The sequence below is a fragment of the Spermophilus citellus genome, assembly GCF_964194105.1.
Source record: "Spermophilus citellus genome assembly, chromosome: 15".
NCBI classification, from domain to species: Eukaryota; Metazoa; Chordata; class Mammalia; order Rodentia; family Sciuridae; genus Spermophilus; species Spermophilus citellus.
In genome coordinates this window covers 69250209-69266733 of record NC_138195.1, presented here as the reverse complement: position 1 = coordinate 69266733, position 16525 = coordinate 69250209, and the positions used below count along the sequence as shown (strand labels likewise).

At 35.6% G+C, this 16525-nt stretch overlaps 1 protein-coding gene and 1 pseudogene across 3 annotated transcripts in view; both read right to left on the bottom strand.

Annotated features, from left to right (window-relative positions):
• Positions 1–1739: 1739 nt before the first annotated feature.
• Positions 1740–2636, bottom strand: LOC308634420 (etoposide-induced protein 2.4 homolog; annotated as a pseudogene). The gene has a single exon. The product of its transcript is annotated as an etoposide-induced protein 2.4 homolog (transcript).
• Positions 2637–8435: 5799 nt separating this feature from the next.
• The window catches only part of CUTC (cutC copper transporter), a 28591-nt gene continuing 20501 nt past the window's right edge, over positions 8436–16525 (bottom strand). The window contains exons 7-9 of one of the 2 annotated variants that reach the window (XM_081268482.1): positions 12810–12837; positions 9582–9687; positions 8436–8939 (exon numbers count right to left, since the gene is read on the bottom strand). In XM_081268482.1, the coding sequence (XP_081124608.1) occupies positions 8825–8939; positions 9582–9687; positions 12810–12837 (249 nt within the window). In that variant the 3' untranslated portion in view covers positions 8436–8824. The remainder of the gene's footprint in view (positions 8940–9581; positions 9688–12809; positions 12838–16525) is intronic. The other variant, XM_081268483.1, reaches the window with a different exon arrangement.

Genomic DNA, 16525 nt, shown 5'->3' with positions numbered 1-16525 from the left:
GGCTTTATAGTAAGTTTTGAAATCAGGAAGTGTGAGTTCTAATTTTGTTCTTTTGTTCAAGATTGTTTTGACTATCCCAGGTTCTTTGTATTTCCAGATGAGATTTGTCAATTTGTGTAAAAAGAAAAAAAAAGGCAGGTGGGGTTACTATAGGATTACATTAAACCTGTAGGTCAGCTGGAGAGTGTTGTAATCTTGAAAATATTTTCTAACCTATGAACATGGGATGTCTATTTATTTAGTTGTTGTTAGGGCCTTTCAAGATTTTTCGACAATGCTTTGCATTCTCCATATACAGTCTTACACATGGGTGATTAAATTTATTCCTGACTTTTTTTGTGTGTGAGTGTGGGGGGGTGACCAGCTCACATTTAATTGTGACATTTTAAAATTGTACAAGTATTTTGATGTCTACCCTCCTAGCCCATATTTAGTCTCTTAAAATGACAGGTAAACATCACCAATAACAGGTTTAATAAGTTTACCCCTTTAGTTCCTATTTGCAGCACCTAATATTTCTTTGAAATACTAAACAGACTTCTCTGTCAGTGACCAACAATAAATTTTCACCCTCCGGATTTGAAAATTTCAGGTTCTCTGAACATTCTGTGTTACAGTGGCACTTGTCCAGAACTGGCACCTCCACATAGGTGGGAAGTTTAAATGTACCAGTGAAAAAAAACTTTTTCCCCTTCAAGGGGAAAAGCTCAGTGGAAGAGCATTTGCCTAGTATGCTCAAGGCCTGGGTTCAATCCTCAGTACCCTCAAGTAAAGACCAAGGGGAAGAAAATTACTCCTCAAAACCCAGACAGTCTGGCTATGAGGTCTTTCATTCTGTTCCCACCTCTTCAAGAACTTTTTTTTCTTTTTTCTTATTTTTCTTTTACTTTTTTTTTTTTTTTTTTTTTTTTGCAGCAGAACAAGAGAGACCAAAACCTAACCTGAGTTGTATGAAAGAAGATAGTGATGGCTGTAAAGGGAGTAAAGAAGGAACAGCTGAGATACTCCTTCACCTCCCACATCCAATTTATGAGCTTCACAGAAAAACAACAAAAATAACAAATCCACAAAATACAACAGCTATAATTACAAAATCCATTCATCTAAGAGTGCTGGAAGGCAAGAAGGAGAGGTGGGAGGATAAATGGGACAGGGAGAAAAACAAAGTATTCTTTTTTGTGGGGGAGGGATGCTGGGGATTGAACCCAGGGCCTTGTGCATGGGAGGCAAGCATGAAGACAGGAATTGGCGTAAATATACTTTATATACAACCAGATATACGGAAAATTGTGTTCTATGTGTGTAATATGAATTGTAATGATTCCACTGCCATTTATTTTTTAAAAATCAATAAAAAACCCCAAAGTATACAAATCAGTCCAGGCTGGCAAATGCTAGAAAGTACCCGCAGAAAAAACTGTTGTCCTTTCAAGACTCAGGGTGTATTAAAAATCCACATACTGGTGCCAGGAAGATTCTGCCTTGCGTGCACCAGAGACAAAAATTCTAATTCCTCAAATAGAAGGGCATATGCAGAGAACCCTTGGCAGAGGACATAGAAAAAGAGCTGCCACAGCCTCCTTCCAACCCACTCATCCCCTTGGGATGGCTGGCAACTCGGTGGCCTTCAGCAGCCTTCATTTTGGCAGGAAATGAATGTGGTGAAGAGAACTTGTTTGCAGAGGATAAGTTGCTCAGGGCAGACTGCAGGTAGACTGTCTTGTGGAAGAGTCTGGTGCTTAAGAAGACCACCAAGAAGAATACGTACAACTGGAAAAGGTATGATTTCCCAGGGGTCTTTGCTTCATTGGTGCTGATGATGAATAAAGAAAAGAGGATAGAGAAGAGGCAGCCTCTGAAAATATACGAGGACTGCATTGCTGTGAGGAAAGCCAAGGGCAAAGCACATTTAAAGTAGTAAGCCAATTGCTTTCTATGTTTGACAATAGCTGGTGCATTTCAATTCCTTTATTGAACCAATAGTATTCAAAGCAGTATGGTGAGAGGGACATATGCAACAAACTGACCAGCTGACCAACAAGATGGATGGGAAAGAGACTCACAAACGTCCCCTGGATAAGGAAAAGTGCCTGCAGCAAAAGGTTGAAGAGCCTGTCGGCAGTTATCTTGCTGACACTAGGGAAAGGATGAGGCTTCCTCCCTGATACCTCAAATGCTAGGTCAGAAATATCTTGAAACCAAATGACATTTTACAACTTTGCTAAGCACAAACAGGGAAAGCACCCAAAGAGCACTGAAAATTGATGCAATGAAGAAGTCCAGCTATGACCAAACATTTCCATGTAGTTCAGGATCATCAGTAATTCAGGCTGTTACTGACTGAAGCACAAGAATAAACACATGATAAAAACAAGTGGAGACTGAACCAGAATACTCCAGTATTTCAAGAACAGCAGTGGAAAATTCTACTAAAAATATGTGGCTCACTCTCTTGCTTCTGCTCTATACTCTGAATTCTCCTCTAGTGCCAAGACACTATTTGCCTTCTTGAAGTTTGCTCCTTTCTCTTTTGCTGGATTAGAGCATCTAACTTTTGAGAAGATACAAATATCCAACTTGGAGTCTTTGATCCCCCTGCCAAGATCCTGAGGAAACATTTTGACACTGTCATCCATTTCCATTCATACTGTCAACTACACAGAAGAGCAAGAAGCATCCCAAAATCTCTCATCGTGAAGGATCTTTCCAACAATCCCCATATGGGCCAACGAGATGAAACCAGAGTTTTGAGATAAGACTAGATTACCCACTTTGCCAATTTCTTTCTTGGTTCTTGTCTTGCAAATTTGATGAATAAAATCCATGGACAAGAGCTAGGATTGTAGTAGAGCCCTTGCCTGATATGTGTGAGGCACTGGGTTTATTAGGTCTATTAACAACTAATAAAGGTCTATTAACAACTAAAAAGTATTTTTTTAAAAATCCACAGATAATCAGAAAGGAAGATTAAACAGAGGAGGATTTATTTAAGTGAGAAGAGATAGAACTCCCACCATGTGGGAGGGATCTGGATAGCAGAAAAACTACTCCATTTATTTATTTTTATTTATTTTTTATTTTTTGAGAGAGAGAGAGAGAGAGAGAGAGAGAGAGAGAGAGAGAGAGAGAGAGAGAATATTTTTTAATATTTATTTTTCAGTTCTCGGCGGACACAACATCTTTGTATGTGGTGCTGAGGATTGACATCGGGCCGCACGCATGCCAGGTGAGCGTGCTACCGCTTGAGCCACATCCCCAGCCCCAACTCCATTTATTTTTAAAAAGTCATTTTTGTTTGCTGTATAAATTGAATTCTTTTATTATTGCCTTTTAGGATTGTTCATTGCTAGTGTACAGCAATACAACTGTTTTTGTATATTATTCTCATATCCTGCAAACTTGTTGATATATTAGTTTTAGTGTGTATGATATGTGTATTCCTTAGAATTTTATGTATACAAAATCATGTCATTTGCAAATAGCATTTACTTTTTCCTTTCCAATCTGGATGCTTTTTCTTTCCCTTGCCTAATTGTCCTGAGTGAACAATGTCAACTAGAGTGATGAGAACAGACATCTTGTTTTGTTCTTGATGAAGTATTTAGGGGGAGAGAATATCAAGTATGATAGGTGGAGAATTTGTTGTTTTTTGTAGATGCTCTTCATCAGGTTGAAGAAGTTTCCTTCTATTCCAAATTTTTTGAGCATTTTTACCATGAAAAGGATTTTATCAAATGCTTTTTCTGTGATCAAGATAGCCATGCAGTTTTTGTCCTTTAGTCTGTTACTATGACTTATTACATTGCTTGATTTGGGGATGTTAAACCAGCCTTGTATTCCAGATTGCAAATAAGCAATTATAACATCTGCCACTTAATACCTAAAGCAAGCACAAATCTTGCTTCAAATATCTTTACATTCTCTTGAGTTATCATAACACCTAATGTTTCCCAAAAGTCCCCCCAAATTTTAAAATTTCTAAAAAATAATAACTGTCCCCCAGTGAATCTAATATCTCACAAAAACTGGAGTTCAGGAATATAAGAGGAAAGCAAGGTCTCTTTCTGATAAATTTTCCTATGGTAGAGAAAAACAGTATGCAGCATACTTTAATCAGCATTCAATGGATTGAATGAGAGATGACTGGATTGAGGAATCTCAGGCACCAAGAGAATCAAATCAGAAATTGTATTGTTATTGAATAAACCATTAACAGATTTTAAGCACTTACTAGTATGAAATACTATTAGAAAGATACAAATATTAGGTCCCTGTTCTCATGGAAACATACTACCCTAGATTAAAATATAATATAGTGAATGAAATGCAACTCAGGGATTTAATTGTTCCATAGTGTTACAGTTTAACTATTCTGAAATGTTAATGCTGATTAAAAAGTACTGTGGGGGCTGGGGATGTGGCTCAAGCGGTAGCGCGATCGCCTGGCGTGCGTGCGGCCCGGGTTCGATCCTCAGCACCACATACCATCAAAGATGTTGTGTCCGCCGAGAACTAAAAAATAAATATTAAAAAAATTCTCTCTCTCTCTCTCTCCCTCTCTCCCTCTCTCTTAAAAAAAAAAAAAAAGTACTGTGTTCTGCAGAAGCTGAGTTTATTATGCAGGGGCAGGGGAGGTGGAGAGAGAAAGCACATATGGCAAATTAACAGCTGTGGGATCTGCTGCAGCCCTGCTGGCTGGGCAAAATAGCCAGGGGATGACGAACAACTTGTGTACATGGATACAGCAGGAGTGGGAGCCCTTTATTGTAGGACAACAGAGGTATTTATACATTTCACACAGCTTATCTTAATTAACATAAACTAGATACAGCAGTCAACCAATTAGGAATCTCCACACTTAATGGCTCGCTGGGGTACTTCACAAACCACTCCCTCTGGCAAAATGCCAGGCGCCATCCAGACTTGTTTACAGACTCTAACATTTGCCAGGCGCCATCCTGACTTGTTTACAGACTCTAACAGGATCTATATATGTATTAAAATCTTCATAACAAAAAATGAAAAAAAAAAAGAAATTTTAAAAATTTTTAAACTTTCTCTTACATTTTATTCCTAGGCATCTGATAGAACAATGATGCCAATATACGTGGTTATACATGGTTTGCTTTAAAAAAAAACAAGCTTTATTGAGTTATCGTTAATATACAATAAACTGAATGTTTAAAATGTACAATTTGTTTTTACATTTGTACAGATCATTATAAAATTTTCATTTTCTAACTTTTTGCTAGATAATGGAACCCAATTTTTGTACAGTGACTTTGTATCCAGCAACCTTGTTGGTCACTTATTAATTCTAAAAGAGTTTTTAGATTTTCTTCATATAATCATGATGTCTATCTTCCTTTTCCAATCCTTAAATTTTTCATTCTGCCTTACTGTACTTGCTAAGACTGCCAGTAAAATGAACAGAATGGTGATACTGGGCATCCTTGTCTCAATTTTAGTCTATGGAGAAAACTGACTACAATTTCATCATTAAATCTGATATTTGCTCCAACCAGGCAATAAAATCCTACATGAAAACTTCTTTGTCTAAACTTGTCAAAAAATTCTGGACAAGCCAGGTGCAGTGGCACATACCTGTAATCCCAGTGACTTAGGAGGCTAAGGCAGGAGAATTGCAAGTTTGAGACCAGCCTTAGCAAGTACTTCAAGTACTTCTGGGTTTAATCCCCACTACTCACCCCCACCAGCCCCCCATACAAAATGCTGGACCGACTCAATATCAGATAGAAGTAACTGTTGGGGTTAGTTGAGGCATGAGTCTGAGATGTCTTAAGTTGGAAGAACTGGCATAGTGACCAAAAAAAAGTACTTGATATACTAGTGTGTAAGGGATGGGAAAAATGAATTCACACCAGAAAGTGATATCATGTTATTACTTTGGGGATACAATTTAAGATAACCAACAGAATTACAGAAATGATAAAAATGTCTCAAAGATACAGCTATTTTAAGCTATTACTTTTTTTTTCTTTTTGGTACTGGAGATTGAACCCAGGGGCACTGAGCCATACCCCAACCCTTTTTTGTATTTTATTTAGAAATGTGGTCTTGCTGAGTTGCTTAGCCCCTCACTAAATTGCTAAACCTGACTTTGATCTTGCAATCCTCCTGCCTCAGCCTCCAGACCTGCTGAGAGTGTACCACCATGCCCAGCTTAAGCTATTATTTAATAGAATTTTTTTTTTTTGTTAGAATGTATAGTGTTGTATTGCATTCATGGAGAAGATAAAAAATTGAAAAGCAACAGTGGACTGTCTGCCTTTTCTTGAGGTATTGCATAAAGGATATAGAAAAGTTAAAAATGAAAGGTGACTGTTATTACTAATTTGTCTCTATTTTAAAAATGTATAATGGTTAAAACACATGGTGTTAAAGCTGAAAGGAATTTACAAATGCAGAAACTGAATTAGTCAGGATCCTGACAGGGAAATTTCAAAGACTTTTAATAAAGAACTATATACAAAGGAATGAGCATGGTTTAAGAAAACCAACAAGGAATAAATAGTGTATGTAGTATGCCACCTAGCCTAGCCTGGAGCTATTCCTAACCATAAACCCAAAGAGGTCAGGGAGAGGGTCTAGTTATTAGAACCCAGAAAGGGTTTAAAGAGGAACAACTGATAGGATCTATGACCTTAAAAGGGATGCAACCAATTCACAACAATATGGCAGAGAAACACCTTCCCATCTCCTGCTGATACTTTCTATTGTAAAGGTCTGGCGAGCGTTGGAGGAAGAGACCACCAAGAGACTGTCTCATGCAACAGCAAAGGGTTTACTGGGGGTCCAGCATGCTGGGGCTCAGAGCTCACTTGAATAGAGCAAAGAGCCCTGAGAACAGCTTAAGCAGAGCTTATATACTTTCCTTGGAGAGGGCAGGGAGGGAAGTTACATTTTGCAGTTTGGCAGTTGGGGACAGCACATTCTGTTTTGTTAAACATATAGAAAAACGGAGTGACAAGTACCTATTTTATTAACCTTTCACTATTGACCAAGCCCCACAAAAATATGAAGGTCAAAGGAGCCATGGATGCTGATCATATGAGTGTGATCTGTTCTAGGATACAGAACAGACAAAGGTAGAGATGGATTTAGAGGGGAAAAGAGAAGAAATCTAGCAGTTACTAAAGTCAATGAAAAAGTCAGGACTAAAACCTAGATCTTTAGTTCCAATTCAGTACTTTTTCCACTAGGCAAAGTAAATGTCACTATGAATACACAATTTCTCAGTTCATCAACTAGTTCCATTGAGGACAGACTAAGCCTCTCTGTAGATGTAGTACAGAACAGATTTAATTACAATGTGGTAGTTGTGATAGGGGATACAAAAAAGTAAGAAGACTTTTGGTATTTTGGCCTCTATCTTCAAAAGAGTAATAATGTTGTTGAGAAGAAACTTACACATATGAAATCACCAGTGAATATTTTAAAACACAAATAAATTATAGAAAAATCATGGTAGGGCAGGGCGTGATAGCGCATACCTGTAATTCTAGCAACTTCAGAGGTTGAAGTAGGAGGATCTCGAATTTAAGGCCAACTTCAGCAACTTAGTAAGACTCTAAATAAAAAATAAAAAAGACTGGGGTGGTAAAGCATCCCTTGGCTTATTCCCCAGTATTGGGGGAAAAAAAGAGAAAGAAATGAAAAATATAGATAGAGATTACCTTATTCTGCTTCTTGTTTTATATTCATAGTTAAGGGCACAAAGTTAGTGCTGGTTTCAATACTGGGTAACTGGTTTTAAGCTCTCAAAGTCTATTCCTAGAAAGCTACTTTAGGAGGAAAATAATTAATATTTAACAAGTACTTTCTGTGTGCCTCAAACTTTAGCATGTCATTTAATGAGAAAATATGTTTTAGTTATTAATCCTAAATTTTAAAGTGAGGCAAAGTTCAAAAATTAAGTAACTTTCTCAGGGTTAAACTAGGAGCTAGGATACGAGCCCAGGAGTATTGCCTAGAAGTATTGCTCTTTGTACCACATTCACATACCAGAAGCAGCTTAAAAGCCGAAATCTTGGAAAGTTAGGAGCCTAATGTTCATGCCTCACAAGGAACATTAATTCATTGTTAAACTTGAGCAACTCACATCACCTTCACTAATCTGTTTAAATAAAATAAAGATGACAAGGCCTGCTTTTGTCTCTGGGAATCACACAATGAAGTCCAACTATATATTTGTATGTATATATAATACTGAGCCCAGTGTCTTTTATACCTATTTCCCAAGTCTTGGAATTTTTATACTGTCCATTTCACTTTGCACCCTTATCTTCTTGCTCCAAGACAACATCTCCAGTGAGCACAAAATAAAAAGAGAGAATGAAAAAAAAAGTAAAATGAAACACTATCTTCCCTTTCGCATTTGGTACAAATTGTATTCAATTTAAGAATAAGAGACTGATATCATAATAGAATGAAATTTTTTTATTTTATAAATGAAAAAGCAAAATACTACAACTATCAAATTAACCCTGAAGCCACGCTGAATTCATATCTTGCAGATGAATTTTCTAGTTCATCAACTAGTTCCATTGAGGATAGACTAAGCCTCTCTGTAGATGTAGTACAGAACAGATTTAATCATAATGATGGCAAAGGCTGGAAAGACTAAGCAAAGGAAGTGACTGTATCTGTTTCAATTTCTTTTTCTTCTTGGAAGCATACTTCACGGCCATGTGAAACTTGACTAACTGTCCTAGCCAAAGAAGGTTAAAACTTTGTCTCAGAGAATCGTAGATTATTCTTCTTTCTTCATACTGCAATATCCATGTCTCATGGAGAGGTCTGGCTAAACTAGGATATTCTTTGCAATAGCATTCAAAGTCCTTACTTTGGTCACATCTGTTACCTTTAGAGAATATTCTGAATTAGAAAGTGAGGCTCCCATGGCAACAGAGGAATTTCTGCAATAGAAATAATAATGGAACAGATAAGTTGTTCAGTCAGTACTCCAACTGGCACTTCACTTTATGGTTATTTCATGATTCAGAAACATGGGAAGGTAAGGACTCTGAACTACCATATTCCATAATAATAATTTTCATTAATTAATTACTTGAAACACCTAGTAGCTCAATCTAAAAAACAGTATACTTGATTTTATATCTGGAAATGTAAGTTTTAAGCTTCTTCCTTCTTTTACATGCATTTTCCCAAATTATAAATAGAAAGATTCCCCTAGTAAGTTATAGGAATCCTATATATTAAAAAAAATCACATAATAGTTTCAATTTCTTAATGGTAATATAATTTCAAAATAACTGAAAGAAGAGAGCAAAGGGGAGGGAAGAATGACTAAATGGCAATGGCTGGCAAGACTACCAAAGACTATAAAAAGGTTTAATATGTGCAAAAGATCCTGCTCATTTAAGACAGAACAAGAACCATTTTAGAAATGTTTTTAAACTGCAAAAATGATGACAGTACTTATGTATTAATCACAACATGACATTCATTCATTGATCATGGCATCAACAAACGTTTTTCTATTTGGGTAGTAAAGATTAATCTCATCCCTTCTTGTATGAGTCCAAGAACATTTTTACCGAAACCTCATTCCTGAGTCTCTGGAAGTCCGAGCAGAACAGTGGAATTCTGTAGCACCAGAACCCTCAAGGATCCTTTGTAGATTTCTGTCTGTAATGCCACCTCCTTTTGAGAAAAAAAGATACAAAAGCACAACCGGAGAGATGCGTCTAAAGAGAGAACCTGTAAGATTTTCTCTCTGGCCAAGACTGAAAGCGTATACCGTGACTTCATGGGAAATGTCAATAAGGCAAAGTTTTACACAGTTTACTCATCACAATATTAACTTTCTGTTTCATTTCACAGAAGAATCTGACTCCATTTTATTATGATTACATGTTTTGATAAACAATCTTTAAAATATTTATTTATAAAAGTCATATTCTGAATTGGTACCAATAATTGCAAATATGAAGTTAGCTTATTCATCTTTATATTCATGTCTTCTGATATAGCGAATGTATTCAATAAACATTTCAAAATGACATTGTACTTTGTACCTCAAGCTATTCAAGTTGCTGAAATAATCTGTTTTTATATTTATATACTCTTTCAAACTTGTTAACTCGGCTTTTTTGTTTTTTGTTTGTTTTTGGTTAGTGGTCTATTCATATTGCTGAACCCTAGGAATTAGCAAGAACACAGACTAAGAAGTCAGTTGTAAAGGAATATTGGCTTCACTTCTGTAGCTATTTGGAGTTGGGTGATCTTAAATAAATTATTTAAATCCACTTAGCCTCAACTTTTTCACCAACAAAAAAAGGATAATACAGGGCTGGGGATATAGCTCAGTTGGTAAAGTGCTTGCCTCTTTCAAAAGCACAAGGCCCTGGGTTCGATCCCCAGTACCACCAAAAAAAAAAAAAAAAAAAAAAATCACAAGGAAGGATAATACTGCCTACCTCATGCGCTTGTAAGGATTAAAAGACAAATTATTTCCCTCTAACAAATAAAACTGAAACACAACACTCAATACATTCTCCAACACATAGGCTAACAGAGCTTTACAGTTAAAAAGAGACCTCAAAGAATAATTAGTTCAATATTCCCTTCCTTATAAATGAGAAAACCAGACCCTAAATATGTTGTAAGTTTCATTATATATGTCTTACTTATCTTTATATTTCCCAAGGATGAAAACTCATTAGGCTTTCGGATTGATTTATCTAAGAATTTTTTACATGCTGGTACTTATTTACATGAAATTCTGTGGGCTCCCCAAATAGAAGGATTACTTCATATTCATTCTATTTTCACATCTAACAATACATGTATAATTATAACTGACATAATTAATACTTCCTTAGTAAGGTTTGTTAATCTAGTCACAAATATTTCTGTACCTAAGACTATCAATTTCTAGAATAGTTGCTCATTTAATTCTATATCCCACATAATTCCTTGCACAAAGCAGATAACTTAATAATTACATATTCATCAAGCACTTGTGTAAAGAATTGTCTAAATCTGGTTATTAGTTGTCAAGGCTAAATACATTTAGCCTTAAACAGAAAAGCATCAGACAGACTCAGTAAGTTTCTTTAATATTCCCTGATTAGTCTATAAAGGGTCTCAATTTGACAGATCATATATGCTTTCTATCTGCTTGTTTCAGGGACTTACTGCAAGTGAAAAACTTCCTACTAACTGTTAATATCTTTACCTGGCCTATTTTAAAACTTGCCCTTTATCTGGTTATCACCATTTTGAACCCTGGTCAGTCTTGGCATTACTGCTAGTAAGAGTCTAGAGACTGAATGCTTTCTGATGTGATCAACTGTGAAGTACACTGAATCACCCATTATTCTTACCCAAATATTTAACCAGAATCTAATCAAGTCTTATGATTTAACTACCAGTTTATAGGGAATTTAGAAGCTACAAAAACAAGCTTTAGCTTTGATATTGTTTACAGTATCAAAAATAAACAACTCAATAAATATAGAAAGTAGAACACTCTACAGGGTAAGTATCCACTTTTTAAAAGTCATTTTTTTAAGCTGGGCCTGGTAGTGCATGCCTGTAATCCCAGTGGCTTGGGAGACTGAGACAGGATGATTATGAGTTTAAAGCCAGCCTCAGCAATGACAAGATACTAAGCAACTCTGTGAGACCCTGTCTCTAAATAAAATACAAAAAAATAGGGCTGGGGATGTGGCTCAGTGGTTGAGTCCCCCTGAGTTCAATTCCAGTATCCTGCCCCCAACAAAGTCATATTTTTAAATAAGAAGAAAAGGAAAAACTTCTATATTAAAAGATACTATAGAAAACAACCAAATGTAATGCTTGTTCCTTGACCAGATCCCGGTTTGCACATATCAGTTATAAAAACCATTTTGGGAAAACTGAAGAAAGGCAAGTATGGACTGGGTATTAAATGTTATTAAAGAATTAGTGTTCATTTTGATAGATGTATTATGTAATAATGAAATTGTGGTTATAGTAAATGGGTCTTTTATAGAGACGCATAAAGAAAAAAATGTCATGATGTCTTTAAAATATCTCGGCGGACAAGAGGTATGGTTCAGTGGTAGCACTCTTGCCCAGAGTAAGGCAGGCCCTGGGTTTGAGCTCCTGCACTAAGGGTAGTGGTGGTGGTGGTGGGATTAGTTCAGGATTAAAAGAAAAAAAGATGAGACAAATGTGGCAGAATAGTAAAATCTAGGAAATGACCGTGACTATTTATTATGTTATTTTCTGTTGTTTTTATTTTGAGAAAATAATAAAAGAAAAAATTAAGAGCCTTTATATTTGTTTCATGCTGATTTGGGGTTGCTTATTCTAATTCTTTCAAAATTGCCTCATCTGTTCATTTCTAATGAGTCATTATGCACTTAATTGATTTTATGGTTATCATCAGGAGCAGATGCTCCAATTATTTTGTTTAAAACAAAATATTTTGATGATCAGAGACTTTTCAGGAATTGAGGAAGTAGTATTAGTCCAACTTGGTATACCTCACCAGGGATGAACATACACATTCATAAAATTCTATATACTATAGGGAAGCAAACATGGGAGAAACCAGTCCTAATCTATTTCCTTATTTGCTCCTCAATGAGGTCATCCCTATTAGAGTGTTCTCCTTCTCCTAAAGTTTTATTCCAGCACATATCTCCTAATCTTGAACATTTTAATCAAACTATTTATTCTTCTCTCTGAACATACTTTCAGATTTTCGTGCCCTTTTTGCTCTTCCTCCACTATAGTTTGGTGTTAGGCTAGTAGACAAAGAGATAAACAAATACCTGGCATTACCACAATCCTGCCTTTTGCCTGAAAAAAAGAAAAAAATAAATAAGTAAATTGTAATATCTTTCTTTTTTTTTGGAGGGGGTACTGGGAATTGAACTCAGGGGCACTCAACCACTACGCCACATTCCCAGCCCTATTTTGTATTTTATTTAGAGACAGGGTCTCACTCTCAGTTGCTTTGTGCCTCCCTGTTTCTGAAGCTGGGTTTGAACTCGTGATCCTCCTGCCTCAGCCTCTCGAGCCACTGGGATCACAGTTGTGTGCCACCATGCCCAGCTATATCTTTTTCTTAATTGTGATAATAAGGCAGTAAGAAGAGAAAGATTTGAGTCAAGTATATTATTTTTTTGGGGGGGGATTTTATTTATTTTTATTTTTTATTTGTTGTTTTTAGATATACATGACAGTTGAGTGCACTTTGACATACTATACATACATGAGATACAACCCATTACAATTTGATCCCATTCTTGTGGTTGAACATGGTATGAAGTATATTCATACTGGTAGTATATTCATATATGAGGATAGGAAAGTTATGTCCAACTCATTCTACTATCTTTCCTATTCCCATCCCCCCTCCCTTCCCTTCATTCCCCTTTGTCTAATCCAATGAACTTCTATATTTCCCTCCCAACCCTCCCTTGTTATGGGTTAGCATTCACATATCAGAGAGAATATTCAATCTTTGGTTTTTTGGGACTGGCTTATTTCACCTAGCATATTCTCTAGTTCCATCCATTTACAGGCAAATGCCATAATTTCATTTTTCTTCATGTCTGAGTAATATTTCATTGTTTCTATATACTACTTTTTTTTTCCCTATCCATTCATCTGTTGAAGGGCACCCAAGTTGGTGCCATACCTTTGTTATTGTGAACTGAGTTGCTATAAACATTGATGTAGCAGCATCACTGTTGTATGCTGATTTTAAGTCCTTTGGGTTTAAGCTGTCAAGTATATTATTTTTAAAAATTACTATTAATGTCTAATTGTCAATAGATCTTCTCTTGGGGGAAGAATCTTGGAAAAGTAAGATGTCCAGCATAATAAGTTCTATCAAGAAAGATTATTTTATTGTATTACTTTATAAACTCATACTATTATGAACACAAAGAATAAGAGGTTCCAAAACAAATACTGAATAATCACACCACCTGAAGAAAAGCCTTACTTAAAAAAAAAATACCTTATGCAATGGGATGAAAGTAGTTGAATTTAAACAAGATTTTATTAGAAAAGAAAACATAACATAATTTTAAGTTACTGGGGGAAAATCCACTTAAATCCTGTATCAACTAAATTCTCTAGGTCCATTTAACTGAGACTACAGGAATTAATTTAATTGCTGATCATTCTGGAAAATAGGACCGAAATTATTATAAAACAATCATATCTCCCATATTTTCTCCTAAGGGCCTATTTGTCCTGCCATATAGTCACTTTTTCCACCATAAGAACCTTCTCTTCCTCCTTTTTCACCTATTAAGATGGTTTATAATATAACCTCCAAATTCTAACCATCACATTGAGTTATATTTCTTTGTTAACTTCCACATACACATAAGAATATATACACTTAGGTATGCAATCCAGATTCATTATTTCTCCTGCTAATCTGTATTTAATCAGTTTAATTTGCAAGCCCCTGGGAACTAAACACAAAAGAGTACAAGAATTTTTGCCTTCCTGATATGGAATAAAGTTCCTACTTTCATCTTGCACATTTAAGGAAGATGGAAAACAGATAAATACATTTATGTACTAAAGTTTCAGGTAGCAGTAAGTACAATAAGGGAAAAATAAAGCAAACTAATAAAATAGAGAGTAAACAGAGGAGCTATTGCACAGAATTTAATAACTGTTAGAAAAAATCAAGTGGAAAAAAGATGTTTCATACTCTCAAATGTGCTAAAAGCAAGTCATTCATAAAACATTTACTCTTTAGAAAGCAAAAATAATTTGAAGAGGGAAAAAGTCACATTTACCTGTTTTTCCAAATGAAGACTTTCCAAAATAATGACAAATGATATTTTAAAGACATAAATTCTCTCACTTTTTTTTTGCATTCCATAAAAGATTATATGCCTAAGGCTATCACTATGATTTAACAATGTAACATACTAAGGGTCAGACATTATGTTATTATCTGAAGCAATCTCTCATAACTATTCTGGGAGATGGGTGCTATTATAATACATCCTAATTTTGCAGATGAGGAAACAAATGTTTAGGATGGTTAGTTAATTTGACTCATATCATTGTTAATAAGTGACAAAACCAGGATGTAAACCTGTAAACCAGAATTCTAATCTTAAATCCTATGGCTTAACCAGTATATTATACTGCAAGGTAGTAACTTCAAGAAGGAAAGGTAGTAATATGAAATATCTAACCCAGCTCCCTACCAACCAATGATTAACATCACACACACACACACACACACACACACACACACACACTTTGAAATGTAATATAGGATCATGACAATTATATATTATTCTCTATTCTTAGTGAGTAACCTTTTAAAACTATTTTAAAATGCTTCACCCTTCCCCAATGCACCAAGGATTAAATATAAACACAATTTAATAAGGTTTTCAGAACTTTGGATATCATTCTTCTCTTCATCTTCAACGATTCGGTCACTCTTCAGCATCTTGAGTTATGCTTGCTTTTGTTTCCAGGACTTTGCATATATAATTTTTCCTGCATGAAACAATTCCTCCACTCTGCCTACTTTAAAATGTCCTACTTTAAAATGAGTAAGACATTGCAGTTTGGCTACCTTTTCTTCTGGGAAGTTTCCCCTAATCACTGCCAACCTCCCTGCTGCAAAAAATCTGGAGTTAATTGACTTCTCCAATGTGCTCACATAACACCTTTTGTTATAGGTCTCTATTAAAAAGTACCTATGATCACTAGATTGTAAGAGCAGTGACTAACACACACACACATACACACACACACACACACACACACACACACACCCCTACCTCGTGGTCACCACCACAGTACAAATAACCTGCATCTAATATATACTTAATAAATAAATATCTGTAAAATCAGTATGTTCCAGAGTAGCAGAATCACACCAAATCCATAGATGAAATTTCTTAAAGTTATTTTTATGGCTATAGATAAGTAAAAATAATCAGATGTCTACACAGAAATGCTAAATAATATTATTAATAAAACTAGTAATAATAATGGAAACTAGCATGTACTAAGAATTACTTACTGTATGCTTTACTGTGCTAAGGATATTACATATATCTTTCTATCGTAACAGTTACCCTATAAAGAAGGAATTAATCATGCATGGTGGTGCATGCCTGTAATCCCAGTGGCTTGGGAGGCTGAGGCAGGAGGATTATGAGTTCAAAGCCAGCCTCAGCAACTTAGGCCCTAAGCAACTAGCAAGACCTTATTTCAAAATAAAAATAAAAAGGGCTGGGCATGTTGTTCAGTGGTTAAGCACCCCTGGGTTCAACCCCTGATACAAAAAAATTAATTTTTTTCAATTTCACACATAAAGAAATGAGGATTTTAGGCTAGTAATCTATTCAATGTCATGCAGCAAACAAGTGTCAAACCTGAGTCTCAAATATAGAATTCTCTCATCTCAAAGTCTACACTCATTAGGCATTAGAATGCCTCTGGAATGGTGTCAGAAAAACAGAGACATACTTCAATTACAAAGGCATAT